Source organism: Ammospiza nelsoni, chromosome 2 (genome assembly GCF_027579445.1).
Source record: "Ammospiza nelsoni isolate bAmmNel1 chromosome 2, bAmmNel1.pri, whole genome shotgun sequence".
In the NCBI taxonomy this organism is placed as follows: Eukaryota; Metazoa; Chordata; class Aves; order Passeriformes; family Passerellidae; genus Ammospiza; species Ammospiza nelsoni.
The window spans coordinates 120,232,280-120,247,940 of NC_080634.1; the positions used below are offsets into that span (position 1 = coordinate 120,232,280).

Consider the following 15,661-nt stretch of genomic DNA (forward strand, 5'->3'; position numbering starts at 1 on the left):
AAAACTCAAGTAAAACACTGACCACATCCCCCGGAGGATGTTCTGATAAGGGCCAGAAAAAGCACCAAAACCTGCATGATCTGGGCAATAACCAGAGTTCAGCAAATGAGCAGAAAGAGGGGGGAAAATTCCTGGAAGTCCAGTTTGTCCCCGAGGAGCCTGGTGTGCCCCCTTTTAGGGGGTGTGAAAAGGTCCGAGGCCGGGCTGCAGCCTGACAAATTCGGGCTAAAAATAACCAGGGCCGGTGCAAACAATGCCGCGGGGCCGTCACACATCCTGTGACAGCGGCAGGAGCCCCGACCGGGCTCGGGCAGGGCCAGGGGCTCCAAAGCCCCACACCTCCTTACAGGGCTCCTGTGCGGCCGAGTGGAACCAAACCTCAGCGCGATCCCGGCAGGAAAGGATTACAGATCAGAGATTAAGGCCTCAATTCGCTTCTGAGGGAATCAAAGCCAGGAGAAAATCTGGTTTTCCCCGGGGTTCAGTCACCAACTCTTATCTTCCAGTATGGATAAACCCACCCCTTTCAAACTCTTGCTTAAAATATCTCCCATGCTATGAATCGGGATTTTCATAATCCTGTCTAAAACCTGCTGATGCATCCATCCCCTGAGCGTGCAGAGCAACCCCAGCAGCCCAAGCAGTGCTGCAGCTCAGGCTCCTGCTCTCTGCAAGCACTTCCCTGCACCGCCTGAGAAACTTCCCCGGTGCTGACATTTTAACGTTAAAATCCTGCCATCCTAATAAAGAATTAAAAAAAAAAAAAAAAAAAAAAAGAGAAACCTTTGCACGTTGGAGCAAAGGTGTCAAAGCCGAGCACTTTCACTTTCAAAAACGTCCAGCACTCACCTCCGCCTCCCACCGAGCAGCCAACACCTTCTGCTTCCAGGGAAAGCAGCGGGGAAAGCGTGTCCTGTGCGGGCTGGGGACATTCCCTGCTGGGAGCCACCACAGTTCAGAGAGCTCCGAACGCAGCGGCCAAGAGACCTCGGGGACCCGCGGCAGCAGAGGGCACGGAGCCGTCCCGGGGCACGGGACACGGAGCGGGGGACACCGATCCCTCCCTGGCCCCATTCCTGCACTCTGGGGCTCCAGCCCAGCCAGGCAGGAGCCCCCTGGGAGTTCGGAGCCGAACCACGGCCCAGCGTGACCCGGAGCGCCGGAGCAGCCGCGGCGGGGGCAGCGCTGCCGCCCGTGCCGGGGCTGCCTCCGCTCGCCAAGAGCACAGCCAGCAGCTGAATCACCCAGGCTGCCACACTTCTGCAGGGCCTCCAAAAATAACCGCGCTGGAAATTCCTTGGAGGCACAAACCTTGCTTCACAAGGACTGCGGAGATCCAGTTTCCTTAGTGGAGCCCACTGGATGCGAACGGGCCCGAGGGTTCAGGGGCACGGCCAGAGGGGATGAGAAGCCCTCGTCCCGGGGACAGCCAGTGATGGATCCCATCCTGGGCCGGGATGGAGCCGCCGAGGTGCTCGGGCTCCCACCCCGAGCTGCCCTTGGCTCTGCTGCTCCCCCGCTCCAGGGCCGGCTCCTTGCCCCGCTCCTTGCCCCCGAGCAGCCCCAGGCTCAGAGCCGAGCCCTTCCCAGGGCTCCGCTGCGGCGCCTTCCATCAAACAGCAGCATCCGAACACGGCCCCAGCCCCTTCCCCGCGCCCACATCCCCCGAGCCGCCCCCAGGCAGGCCTGCCCGGGCCGGGCTGCACCCGCGGGTCCCGGCAGCGGGGCTCGGCACTGCCGCTGCCCGGAGCCGCCCGGGGCTGGGCCCGGCCCGGACTCACCGCCCCGGCTGACCTCGGGCACCGCCACAAGGACACGGAGCCCACGGAGCCGGCTCCGGGGCAATCCCGCAGCGTGCGGGGCTCGGCTCCCGCTGCCCGCCCGGCTCTCGGGGCGGAGGGGATGGGAACGGGGCGAGCAGAGCGCCGGGGCTGTGCTGCCCGTGCTCCTCAGGTGAGACTGCTGCTCCTGCACCGCTGGGCTCCCACAGCGGGAACGGCCCCGAGCAGCCCATGAGGAACCCTCGGCTCCCCAGCTCCCGGCACCGCTCTCGTTACCGCGGGGCGAACGAGTAAATAACGCTAATTATCCTAAATCCCGCCAACCGCTCCCAGTCGATGCCATTTAACGAAGAAGAGCGCAATACTGTAAATGAGTTGAAATTTCAAACTTTTGACCCAAACAGCCGGGGCCCGCCGCAGGAACACCCCGGGGTTATTTCGGTCCTTGCGGGGTCCAGAAGCGGTGATCACCGCAGCTCTTGCCCGAAAGGCGGAGGAATGGCCCCAAAAGGGAGTGCGGGGGGGCCTGGCACGGCCTTCCCCGGGCAGCGCCCGAGCCCGGCGGGGCGGGCAGGGCACCGCAGGGCCCGGCCGGGACTCACCTGCGATGGCCGAGTCGTCCAGGTGGGAGCCGGGGGCCCGCTCGGCGCGCCCGGGATGCTGCAGGACGAGGAGGAGGAGGAGGAAGAGGCCGCACAGCGCCCGCACGGCCCGGCCCGGCCACGGCTCCATTTCCGCGTCCCCGCCGCCGTCAGCTGCTCCTCGGCATCGGCACCGGCTGGGGGCCCGCGGGGTGTCCCGGTTATCCCGGCAATCCCGGCACCGCCGCCAGCTGCGGCCGCGCACCGGCTACCGGAACCCTCTGCCCCCCTCGCCCCGCAGTGGTCTCTCCCAGGACAGCCTCCCCCCCCGCCTCAGTGGTCTCTCCCGGGACAGCCCCAGTCCCCCCACCCTCGGTGGTCTCTTCCCGGGGTAACCCTGCCGGCCCCTCTCCGCTCTGCCGGGATAACCCCTCTTCCCGCCACCTCCGCTAGCGCCTCCCCGGCCCGTTCCGTCCCTCCGCCGCCTCCTGTCAGCGGCACCTCCCGGAAAACCTCGCTCTGTCTGTGCCGGGACAGCCCCGCACCCCCCCCGCCCGCCGCCACGGTGGTCTCGTCCGCCCCCCCGCGCGCCGCCTTACGCACCGGGCCCTGGCGCCGCCGCGCGCGCGCTGTCAGGGGGCGTGGCCAAGCGCCGCCGGGTCACACCCACCAGGGGGCGGAGCCGACGAGGCGGGCACGTGGACACGCCCCCCTCCCGCCCGCGCGCGCACGGCGCCGGCGCGCAGCGACCTCTGGTGGGCGGAGAGGGGAATGGCGGGACTGGGGGAGCGGGACGCGCCGGGACGGGGGACACGGTGCGACAGGGGACACGGTGCGACAGGGGACACGGTGCGATAGGGGACACGGTGCGATAGGGGACACGGTGCGATAGGGGACACAGCGGGACGGGGGACACACCGGGACAGGGGACACGGTGCGATAGGGGACACTCCTCCATAGGGGAGACAGCCCATGGGACACAGCGCGACAGGGGACACACCGGGACGGGGGACACACCGGGACAGGGGACACAGCGCGACAGGGGACACAGCGGGACAGGGGACACAGCGCGACAGGGGACACGGTGCGATAGGGGACACAGCGGGACGGGGGACACTCCTCCATAGGGGAGACAGCCCATGGGACACAGCGGGACAGGGGACACAGTCAGATAGGGGAGACAGCCTAGGGGACACAGCGGGACAGGGGACACAGCGCGACAGGGGACACAGCGGGACAGGGGACACTCCTCCATAGGGGAGACAGCCCATGGGACACAGCGCGACAGGGGACACACCGGGACGGGGGACACACCGGGACAGTGGACACGGTGCGACAGGGGACACAGTCAGATAGGGGAGACAGCCTAGGGGACACAGCGGGACAGGAGAGACACCAGGACAGAGGACACACCGGGACAGGGGACACACCAACTCGGGGCACACCGTGACATGGGCACACACCGGGACGGGGGACACACCTAACATGTGACACCCCCATGTGACACACTGCAACATGTGACACATCACAACGTGGGACACACCATGACACACGACACACCCCAACATGTCACCCACCCCGACATGTCACCCACCCCGACGTGTCACCCACCCCGACATGTCACCCGCCCCAGCTCTCTGGGCAGTGACACTTTGGGGTCCCAGCACGTGGCTCCTGGTTCGCAGCGGGGCTGAGGAGATTGTGACACCTCCCAGAGCTGGGACACCTCCAGGGCCACCAGCTCCGGGTGGCACGGCTGGAGCGGTGCCACCAATGTGCCCAGAGGCCACCAATGTGCCCAGAGGCCACCAGTGTGCCCTGAGGCCAGCGGCTGGGAGGGGACGGGGATCTCACATCTGTCCCACCCCTCACATCTGTCCCATGGGCCGGGGTGCTCTGAGAGGTGACAGCCCTGTCGCTGTGTGTCCCCTGTCCCCGGAGCAGGCTGTTCCCAGCCAGGGGCCCACGTCCCCGCTCTGGGCTGGGGGTCCCAGGCCAGCCCCACATGGGGTCCCCAAGCCATGGCGGGTGTCCAGGCTGGGACACAGGGCTGGCTTCTGTCCAGGCTGATGTCCAGTGTCCCTTGGTTCTGGTCCCCGTGCTGGCACTGGGGAAGACGCTGGCTGTGGGCAGTGTGCCACACCTGCAGACCCCGAGATGAGGATGGGGACAGGCCACTGGGGTGGGGACAGGTCACTGGGGTGGGGACAGGCCACTGGGATGGGGATAGGCCACTGAGATGGGGACAGGTCACTGGGGTGGGACAGGTCACTGGGATGGGGACAGGTCACTGGGATGGGGACAGGTCACTGGTGTGGGGACAGGTCACTGGGGTGGGGACAGGCCACTGGTGTGGGGACAGGTCACTGGAGTGGGACAGGCCACTGGTGTGGGGACAGGTCACTGGGATGGGGACAGGTCACTGGGATGGGGACAGGCCACTGGGGTGGGGACAGGTCACTGGGATGGGGACAGGCCACTGGGATGGGGACAGGTCACTGGGATGGGGACAGGCCACTCTCCCCCAGGAGCTGCCTCCCCTCCATCCTGGGTGTCCCCCACAAGCCCCTCCTGCCCCAGGACCCCCACGGGCTGTGGGCACTGCAGGGGGGACCTGGCCCTTGTGGGGACCCCCAGACTGGGGGACCCGGCCCCTGGGGGGGTCCCTCACAGCACCCGGGCTCCTCTGGCCTCGGGGGTGAGGGGGGACACTCCCACAGCAGCCCCGGGACCCTGTACTGTCACCTCTGCACTGTCACCCCTGTGCTGTCACCCCTGTGCTGTCACCCCTGTGCTGCCACCCCTGTACTGTCACCCCCCCTGTACTGTCACCCCTGTACTGTCACCTCTGCACTGTCACCCCCCTGTACTGTCACCCCTGTGCTGTCACCCCCCTGTACTGTCACCCCCCTGTGCTGTCACCCCTGTGCTGTCACCCCCCTGTGCTGTCACCCCCTCCCCACGCACACCCCGAGGGCAGGGGGTGTCACCTCCCCCCACCATCAGCCCCCAGGTGACCCCGGCCGGGCTGGGCTCGCTCCCCGGGCTGGCAGGGGCTGTCCCGGTGTGTCCCTGTCTGTCCCCAGCCCTGTCCCCAGCGCCGGGGTCGGGGTGAGCGGCGGGGGCCAAGGGGGTGTCGGGGATGAAAGGCGGGGTCAGGGATGAGTGCCAGGGGTGGGGCTGGGGGGGTCAGAGGTGGGGTCGGGGGAGGCCCAAGGGCGGGGGCTCGGGGGTGGGGGGCTCAAGGGCTCGGGGCTCAAGGGTGGGGGGCTCAAGGATGGGGAGCTCAGGGGCTCGGGGCTCAAGGATGGGGGCTCAAGCGTGGGGGGCTCAAGGATGGGGGCTCGGGGGGCGCAGGCAGCCGGCGAGGCAGGAGAGTCCCTGCCCCACCCGCCCGGGTCCCCGCTCGGGGCGGTGCCGGGGGGTCCCAGCCCCGGGCGGTGCCGTACCCCGGGGCGGTGCCGGGAGCGCGGGGGCTGCGCTGCCCCGGCCGGGCCCGAGGAAGGAAGCGGCGGGCGCGGGGGGCCGGGCGCGGCGGGGGAAGTTTCTCCGCGGGACCGCCCGGGGCGGCGGAGGAGGCGGCCGCAGACTTCCTCCTCCTCCTCCTCCTCCTCGTCCCCGTCCTGCTCCCCGTCCTGCTCCTCGTCCTGCCGCCGCTGCCGCCCGGCCCCGCGCCCGCCGCCGCGCCATGCCCCGGGGTGAGTGCGGGGCCGGAGCACCGGGCTTTGGGGCGGGGGTCCCGCGGCCGGGGGGCCCCGCCGGGCTCCGGGCGGGGGGCGGGAGGAGCCGCCGGTCGAGGCCAGGGCGGGGGCGGCGGGACCCGCCCGGAGCGGGACCACGGGGGATAACGGAGCTGCCGGGATAACGGAGCTGCCGGGGAGAGCGGGCTGGGATAGCGGAGCTGCGGGGACCGGGGCAGCGCCGGGGATAACGGAACCGCCGGGGACAGCGGAACCGTCAGGGATAGCGGGGCCCGCGGATAACGGGACAGCCGGGGATAACGGGGGACAGCGGTGCCCCGGGAGGAGCGGGGCTTTGGGCGGGAGCGGCTCCCGCAGCAGCCGGGACAGAGCGGGGACAGAAACGGGCCCGGCCCGACCCCCTCGGCGCGACCCCCGGCCCCGCTCCCACCGGAGCTGCGGCCGCACCCCCGCCCCGCTCCCGCTGCCGGCCCGGCGCTGCTGGGGCTGCGCGACACCGGGGGGCGCTGCACGGCCCGCGGGACCCCGGCCCCGTCCTGACCCCCTGCACCGACCCCCCTGCACCGACCCACCGACCCCCCTGCACCGACCCCCCTGCACCGACCCACCGACCCCCCTGCACTGACCCATCCTCTCCCCCCTGCACTGACCCCGCTGCACCGAGCCCCCCGACCCCCCTGCACGGACTCACCCCTGCACCGACCCCCCGACCCCCGTGCAATGAGCGCTGAGCCCCCGCCCTGACCAGCACTGCACTGACCCCACTGACCTCCCCCCGGCGCCGCTGCCCTGCACTGACCCCCTGATCCCCCCGATCCCCCTGACCTGACCCCCCACATGGACCCCCGAGCCCCCCACAGTGACCCCAGTGATGCCTCCAGCCCTGTTCCACTGCACTGCCCCCTGCACTGCCCCCTGACCCCCTGTGTTTCCCCACATCCCTCACAGGCGCTGCCACTCGTGTGCAGCAGCCAGGGCGTGCCAGGGGCTCCTGCCGTGGGTGCCCGTCATGGGGTCCCCCCGGTCTCCCCGGGCTCACTCAGTCAGCGTGGGGACACCCGCGGGTCCCCTGCAGCCTGCGGGGGGCTGGGGGCTGCTGGGCTTCCCCTGCTTGGCTCGGGGGAAGGAGAAGCCACTGAGGTACTGAGGTACCATTTGTGGCCTATGGGGACAGGCTGTGGTGGGAGCGTGGTGGGAGGGGGCCCAAGGGGATGGGCTGTGGTGGGAGGGGGCTGGCCCAGGCTCCAGGAGTGTCTGTGGGCAGTTGTGGAGGTGCTGAGCTGTGCTGGCCGTGGTGCAGATGTGGGCTGTGCCCTCGTGCATGGAAGTGGGTTGGGATTGGCCATGGCCCAGAGAGGTGTTGGAGCAGCACAGTGCTGCCACCCAGCTCTGGGACCTGCTGGAGGAAATGGGGCCTGGCCTGGCCTGCCTGGCTCCATCCCTCCATCCATCCATCCATCCATCCCTCCATCCATCCATCCATCCATCCATCCATCCATCCATCCATCCATCATCCATCCATCCCTCCATCCATCCATCCATCCATCCATCCATCCATCCATCCATCCCTCCATCCATCCATCCATCCATCCATCCATCCCTCCATCCATCCATCCATCCATCCATCCATCCATCCATCCATCCATCCATCATCCATCCATCCATCATCCATCCATCCATCATCCATCCATCCATCCATCCATCCATCCATCCATCCATCCATCATCCATCCATCATCCATCCATCCATCATCCATCCATCCATCATCCATCCATCATCCATCCATCCATCCATCCATCCATCCATCCATCCATCCATCATCCATCCATCCATCTATCCATCCATCCATCCATCATCCATCCATCTGTCCGTCCATCATCCATCCATCCATCCATCAACCATCCATCCATCATCCATCCATCCATCCATCCATCCATCCATCCATCCATCCATCATCCATCCATCACCCATCCATCACCCATCCATCCATCCATCCATCCATCCATCCATCCATCATCCATCCATCCATCCATCCATCTATCATCCATCCATCATCCATCCATCCATCCATCCATCATCCATCCATCCATCCATCCATCCATCATCCATCCATCCATCCATCCATCCATCCATCCATCATCCATCCATCCATCCATCCATCCATCATCCATCCATCCATCCATCATCCATCCATCCATCCATCCATCCCCTGGAGGGTCTGGCTCTGGCTGCAGCTCCTGGGGCAGGGGCCAAGGGCCGGGAGCGGCCGTGGCTGTGGTGAGGAGCAGAGCAGGACCCAGCCTGGGAGGGAAATAAAATGAGGAAATTAGTCACGACAGCTGGAAAATGAGGGAAATCAAAACCCTCCGACTCAGCATGGGAGCTATTTTAGTTCTTTTAGCTGCTATGGCAGAGCCTGGGGCAGAGCTGGGGGGCCCCTGGGGGGGTCCCTGCATCCCCACCATGGCCATGGACCCCCGTGGGGTCCCTGCTCGGGGTTCAGAGATTTTAGCAGGTTTATTTTAGAGATTTTGGCAGTTTTATGAATTTCCTCTTTTTGCTGCTGAGCAGGCTGCAGGGCCGGGGGGGACAATGCTGTGCCTGCCCCCCCAGAGCAGGAGTGACCCCAGTGCCAGGGGCTGGTGACCCCCAGCCCTGGGCACTCCCTGGGCACGTCCCTGGGGCCGGGATGGACCCGGGGCAGGGCGGGGTGCCCGGGGCAGGGCACGGTGGGCTGTGATGGAGCCGGGGCAGGGCGGGGTGCCCGGGGCAGGGCACGGTGGGCTGCGCGGTGCCCGCATGGGGTGTGCCGGTGCTGTGGGGCGGGGAAGGGATGCCTCGGGCGGGCAGGGTGGGTTCGGGGCGGTTTGGGGACCGTGGGACACGGAGCTCACGGGGGCGGCTGCTCCACTTCTCCGGCGGAAACCCCCGGGGGCTGCCCCGGCCGGGAGCGCTGGCAGAGGGTTTTGCTTCCCTTTTCTGCTGAAGAGATGAGTCGCTTTTCCCGTGCCAGGGGGTGGCGATTGGAGGGGGACCTCTGTGTGTCACCCACAGCCCCCCAGACGCTACCCGGGTGAGGAGTGGGGCTGGGGGCTCGGGGTGCCTCAGCCCCACGAGGCCGCTTTGGCCCCGGCACCCCGGGGCACAGAAGGGGTTAAATGTGCTGCGGGCCGCGGATCTCCCGGAGAACAGAGCTGGCCTTGTGGCAGCAGCGGCAGCGGAGCTGGCAGCAGCCTGGGGCACAGCAGGGCCGAGGGACCCACCCAGTGTCACCCAGACACCCACCCAGTGTCACCAGGACACCCTCCCAGTGTCACCCGGACACCCGCCCAGTGTCACCAGGACACCCTCCCAGTGTTACCCGGACACCCTCCCAGTGTCACCCGGACACCCGCCCAGTGTCACCCGGACACCCTCCCAGTGTCACCAGGACACCCGCCCAGTGTCACCAGGACACCCTCCCAGTGTCACCCGGACACCCGCCCAGTGTCACCAGGACACCCGCCCAGTGTCACCAGGACACCCTCCCCGTGTCCCCGGAGCGGCCCAGCCCGGCCCCGGGGCAGCGGGGCCCTCGGGAGCCCCAGTGTGGCTGCAGGGACACGGTGACTCCAGCCCCTCCCTGGCACCACCAGGATGGCACCGGGCAGCCCCGGGCCTGTCCTGGAATGGGGATCCTTTGGCAGGGCTCCTGCCCACCCTCCTGTCCCGTGCTGGGGGACACAGGGGCTCAGGGGGCAGGGCACTGTCCCTCCTCATCCTCCCTGGGAAGATGAGTGTGAGTCGGGGGCTTGGCTGGGGCTGGGGGGGCTGCTTGGGACTGAGATGTGCTGGCTGTGGCTGCAAACCTTGGCTGTGACAGAGCCAGAGCCCCCCGGGCACCCCCTGGCTGTGACAGAGCCAGAGCCCCCCGGGCACCCACATCCCCCCTTGGCACCCAGACAGACCTGGGGCTGCTGTGGGGGCTCTGCCCTGCACAAAGCCCACCCCTCAGTGAGGCATTTGCCCTGTGAGTGTGAGCCATGCCTGTGGGTCCCCTCATTGTGCCACAGGCTCCTTGTACCTGGTGCTGGCAGTGCCAGGGCTGGCAGGAGCCAGAACGCTCCTGTGTGAGCCCTTGGGTGCTGCCTGTCCATCCATGGGCACCGTGGTGTGTGCCCACCTTTGCTGTGTAATGGTGACAAACCTGGGGACACTGGGGCTCCACACCCCCGGGGTGCTGGGTGATGGAGAAGTGACCCCTGGCCTTGAGCCTCTCCTTCTCCTCCTCTTCCTCCTCCTTTCCCTCCTCCTCACCGTTTCCCATGAAGTGGTGATGCTCTTCATGGGCACAGGTGTTTCCTCTGCTGGGATGGGAATGGGATGGCATGGGATGGGGATGGGTTTGGGGATGGGACGGGGTGGGGATGGGCATGGGGATGCTTCCTGCCCGGTGCAGCTCATCCCGAGGTGCCCACAGTCAGTTTGGGCTCAGCATCAGCAGCGTGTGCCGTGTCCCACTGTGGGATGGGCACAGGGCCAGGCTGGTGCTCAGGGCTGCTTTGGCTCCAGACTGAGTCAGACAGACCAAATGGGGCCTTGGGGTGACAGGGACAGCTGTGTCCCACCCCAGAGGCTGCCCTGGGAGCCCTGGGCCAAGGGATGGGGTGGCTGCAGGACAGAAGGGGCAGAAGGGACATGGGTGGCTGTTACAGCCCCTGTGGAAGGTGCGTGTCCCTGAGGGTGGCCCTGTGCAGCCATGGAGGCACCTCAGTCTCCCACAGTCCTGATCCTGGTCCCATGACCCTGTTCCTCCCACTGCCCTGCTCCTTCTCCCTCTGCTCCTGCTGCCATTGCTCTGATCCTCTTCCTTCCCCCACCGTCCTGCTCCTGCTGCTCCTGCTCCAGTTCCTCCTCCCGCTGTCCCGTCTCCTTGATCCCGATCCCATGGTTTTGATCCTGGTCCCGTTCCCATCCCTGTCCCTCTGCTGCCACCCCTCTGTCCCCTCTCCCACCTCGTGCCCCCCCAGCCCAGCAGTGCCCGTGCCTGCCCCGGGCTGAGCAAAGCGCTGTGAGGAAACCTCCGGGCCGTGTTCGCTCCCGAACTGGGGGCCAAAGGCCGGGGCTGTGTTTGAGGCCCCCGGGGACCTGCAGGGCTTCCTGCGGGGGTGGGGATGGGGATGGGGACGGGGATGGGGACGGGGGCCGCCCGTGCGGGCCCCGCTGCCCCCCGCTCCCACGGCGGGGATGCGGGGGTGCCTGCCCGGGGGAAACTGAGGCACGGCGCTGCTCTGGCACGCCCGTGCCTGTGCCGGGGGTCGGGCACAGCCGGGCAGGGCGGGGGTCACGGCACGGCCGCAGGAAGCCGCGTGTCAGCGCGGGAAGAGGAAGAGCGACTTCCCCGTGCGAGGGGGCAGGGACGGGCCGGGGCTCGGGCCGGGGGCTCGGGGCCTCCCCTGCCCAGCGCTGCGGGCTCAGCGGGCTCTGGCAGCGGGACCCCAGCCCAGGGCTCCGGGGCACTGCGGCTTCTCCGCTCCCTGTCCCTGCAACACGAGCGGGGCTCCCTGCCATCCTCCCGCAGCCGTGCCGCGGGTGGGCACCATGCCCACGGCCGCATCCCGGCGGGAAAGGGCTGCGGGCCCAGGGTGGGCACCGTGGGGCGCCCCCGCCCCGGCTGGGCAGGGCTGGGCAGCGCCGGGCTCCGGCCGGCCCGCAGCAGGAAGGGGAGCAGGATGCAGCCCTTAATGGGAATCGCAGAGGGAACCCGAGGAAGGAAAACGCGCGCCGGGCTTGGGGATAAACACAGCTGCAGAAGCGGACGCTGGCTCCGGGGCCACGCCAGCACAGCGCCGGCCCTGCTTGGGGCGGGCAGGACAAACGGTGACAGCCCACGGGCTGCCACAGCCCTGGTGTGGCCCTGCTGCCTGCCCTGCTGCCCTCTGTCCCATTCCGGGCCGGGGGCACAGCACAGCATGGCACAGCACGGGATGGCACAGTACGGGATGGCACAGCACAGCATGGCACAATATGGGATGGCACAGGGTGCTGCCATAGCCTGGATGCCATGGATGCAGCACCCTGGGGACGATGTGGTCCCCATGCACACTGGCCATGGTGGCACACATGTGTCCCTGGGTCATGGTGGGCAGATCCCCATTGCGGGTCTCTGTCAGGGGTTTTGCCTGCCTGGGACGCTCATCTGGGTTGGATGGTGAACCGAGGTTGGATGTGATCCTTGTGCAGCCCCCATCCTCGGGGTGTCGGAGCAGGGAGATCACGCTGACCCAGCCCCGGAGTGTCCCCTCCCTGAGCCTGCTCTCTCCCCACAGGCTGCTGAGGGGACACCAGGAGCACCGGCATGCAGAGCATCAAGTGCGTGGTGGTGGGTGACGGGGCGGTGGGCAAGACCTGCCTGCTCATCTGCTACACCACCAACGCCTTCCCCAAGGAGTACATCCCCACCGTGTTCGACAACTACAGCGCCCAGAACACGGTGGACGGCAGGACTATAAACTTAAACCTGTGGGACACGGCCGGCCAGGAGGAGTACGACCGCCTGCGGACGCTTTCCTACCCCCAGACCAACGTCTTCATCATCTGCTTCTCCATCGCCAGCCCGCCCTCCTACGAGAACGTCAAGCACAAGTGGTACCCCGAGGTGTGCCACCACTGCCCCAGCGTGCCCATCCTCCTCGTGGGCACCAAGAAGGATCTGAGGAACAACCCCGAGACCATGAAGCGGCTCAAGGAGCAGAACCAGGCGCCCATCACCACCCAGCAGGGCATCAGCCTCTCCAAGCAGATCCGCGCCGTCAAGTACCTGGAGTGCTCGGCGCTCAACCAGGAGGGCATCAAGGATGTGTTCACCGAGGCCGTGCGGGCCGTGCTCAACCCCGCCCCGGCCAAGCCCAAGCGGCCGTGCGTGCTCTTGTGACCGGGCTGCCGAGGGACGATGCTGCCCTGCCCCGTGCCCCCCACGCCCCCTGCCCCCAGCCACCGCCGTGCCTCCCCAGCCTCGGCGGGAGCCCAGCCTCCAGCTTTAATAACACAGACCTTGTTTGCACTAACTGGCCGCCCGCCCCGGGGCACCGGGCTCCCGCCCCGCCTCTGGTGCCGCCTCTCCGGTCCTGGCACAGCAACGCTTCCTGAGAAGGGGATGCCCGGGGTGGGCACCCCCACTGCAGCCCCGAGCACCCCACGGCGACCTGCCACTCCCACCCTCTACACCAGCTGGGGCACAGGGGTCCCCAGCCCCTCTGTGCCAGCCCTGGCACTCGCCCAGCCCGGAGCATCTCGCCGACACTGCCCCTTCCTGCCCCGGCATCCCCTGGGGGTGTTTGGGGTGAGCCCCACACCAGGGACCTCCAGCCCTGCTGAGAGCAGAGCCAGCGTGGCCAGAGCAGAGAGCTCCTGCCCTGGCTGGTGCTGGAGCTCCACAGGGCAGCAGGACTCACCTGTAACCAGCTGCCCCCAGAGTTGCTTCTCCTGAAATAAAATCCTGCCCAGGCCCCCCGTGTCCTGTGCTCTCCCACTCACCCCCACCTTTCCTGAGCATGGGGACACTCCCTAGACACTCCAAGGCTGTCACTGGCCTGAGCTGGGCTGGGACCCTTCACCATGCCAGGGCCAAGCTGAGGGTGCTCATGGTGCTTGCCAGGGCTCTCTTCTGGAGGGAACTGCCAGGGAAGCTTGGGATGTCCTTGCCATGGTCAGTCCTGACCCCACCATCTCTGTGCCCAGCTGAGCTCCCACCCGGGGGCTTGGGGACATTGTAATGGACAGCAATGGGGACAGTGCAGGAGGTGGCCACGGGGCCATTGAACTGTGTGGGAATGAGGACACTGAGGATGGGCACATTGCAGGAACTGGCACATGAGTGTGGTCCCTCCCTGGACAGCCCCCAGCCACCCCAGCCCCAGTACTGCCTCTGGAGGGGCAGAGCCCTGTGCTCCCGTGCCCGGGGGTGTCCTGGGTGTTCCCGTGTCCTGTGGCTGCCCATGGCAGCAGAGCCCTGTGCTCCCGTGCCCGGGGGTGTCCGTGGTGTTCCTGTGTCCTGTGGCTGCCCATGGCAGCAGCGAGGGAGCAGGAGGGAGCAGGAGGGAGCAGGAGGGAGCAGGAGGGAGCAGTGGCATCCCCGGCCGCCCTCGCCACCCCCTCGCCGCCCCCCCGGCACGTGCTGGCGGGCGGCCATGTCCGGACACGGGCCCCTTGTCCGGCCCCGGGGCTTCCTGCAGGAAGGGCAGAGACCCGGCGCCCGCCACAAGCCGCCTTTGTTCCCTGCTCCCCTTGGCACCAGAGCTGGGGCGGGCGTGGGCAGCGGGGCTGGGGGCTCCGGCCACGGCCCAGCCCAGCCTCCTGCGGCCTCCTGGGGCCCAGCAGAGCCCACCCTGGGAGCCCGGGCCAGGGGACACAGCCCCAGGGCCACTGCACAGCCACGGGCTCCTGGGTCCCTGCTGCACCAAATCCTGCTCCCACCGTGGGCATCCAACAGCCCTGTCCTGGTCTGGCTGTGGGATGGTCCCCATGGCCATATCCTGCTCCCACTGTGATGGACTTCCATGGCCACATCCTGCTTCCACAGGGGGGATCCCCACAGTCGTGTCCTGCTCCCATTGTGGTGAATCCCTACAGCCATGTCCAGGTCCCACAGTGGGGATCCGCACGGCCACGTCCTGCTCCCACAGTGGGGCTGGCAAGGTGCCATCCTGGTGGGGTTTGGTGTAGCAGTGGGTGCTGGGATGAGGAGGGGACCCTGTGATGCTATGAGCAGGACACAGCCCTGCCCTGGCCCAGCACAGCAGGATGAGCTCATGGCTCTTCCCCTCCCAGCTGCTCCTGGGGCGGCTGCAGCGAGGGCAGGGCCCCACCACGGCCTGGGACAGGGGGAAGCAAGGCCCCGACAGCTCCCCGGCCCCTGCCCAGCCCCAGCCCCAGCAGTGCCAGCCCCAGCAGGGCCAGCCCCAGCAGGGCCAGCCCCAGCCCTCCTGGCTCCAGGCTCTGTCCCCGGGGCTGGGCTGGCCCTGGCCCCGCAGCATCCATAGGATCTGCAGGATCTGCGGCCAAGTGAGCGGCCCCAGGAGCTGGGCGGGGAGCAGTGGGGCCGCCAGCTGCGGGGTGGGCTCAGTCTCACGCCTCCAGCCCGGCTCCTGACCAGTTCCCAGCCTTGCTGAGCCTTCCCAGGCTTCATCTGGCACCCAGGGACACGTCCCAACCACAGCCCCAGGAGCAGGATCCAGAGCCCACACCCCAGCAATCCACACCCAGCACCCAGGATGCACATTCCACACCCCAGAAATCCACACCCCACACCCCAGCACCCACGATGCACATTCCACACCCCAGCAATCCACAGCAGATCCTGCAGGGATCTGCATCCTCAGCCCCAGCTCCAGGGATCCACACCCCACACCCCAGAACAGGGGGTCACATCTTGCACCCCAGCTCCATCACCCAGGGTCCACATCCCACACTCCAGCCCCGTAGCCCAGGGTCCGTGTCCTGCACCCCATTCCAGCCCCCAGCCTGCCCATGGTGCTGGTCTGGACCTGCTGGCTGCTCCAGGGCTGTGCCAGGGCCGTGCCAGGCTGGGCCAGGTGGAAATGCTATGGAAGTTGCCAGG

General features: G+C 67.7%; 2 protein-coding genes across 6 annotated transcripts in view; one reads left to right on the forward strand and one right to left on the reverse strand.

Annotated features, from left to right (window-relative positions):
- Positions 1 to 2,638, reverse strand: part of STIM1 (stromal interaction molecule 1) — a 74,221-nt gene extending 71,583 nt beyond the window's left edge. For all 4 annotated transcript variants that reach the window (XM_059493488.1, XM_059493487.1, XM_059493485.1 and 1 more), the window contains exon 1: positions 2,384 to 2,638. In XM_059493488.1, coding sequence (XP_059349471.1) covers positions 2,384 to 2,513 — 130 coding nt within the window. In that variant the 5' untranslated portion in view covers positions 2,514 to 2,638. The remainder of the gene's footprint in view (positions 1 to 2,383) is intronic.
- Positions 2,639 to 5,850: 3,212 nt separating this feature from the next.
- RHOG (ras homolog family member G) lies at positions 5,851 to 13,539 on the forward strand. 2 transcript variants are annotated; one of them, XM_059466290.1, is made up of 2 exons: positions 5,851 to 6,060; positions 12,372 to 13,539. In XM_059466290.1, exon 2 carries the CDS (start codon positions 12,401 to 12,403, stop codon positions 12,974 to 12,976), a length of 576 nt encoding a protein of 191 aa, XP_059322273.1. In that variant the 5' UTR covers positions 5,851 to 6,060; positions 12,372 to 12,400; the 3' UTR covers positions 12,977 to 13,539. The 2 variants fall into 2 exon arrangements, with proteins under 2 accessions (XP_059322273.1, XP_059322274.1); XM_059466291.1 differs by lacking the exon at positions 5,851 to 6,060 and adding an exon at positions 11,857 to 11,922.
- The last annotated feature ends 2,122 nt before the right edge of the window (positions 13,540 to 15,661 follow it).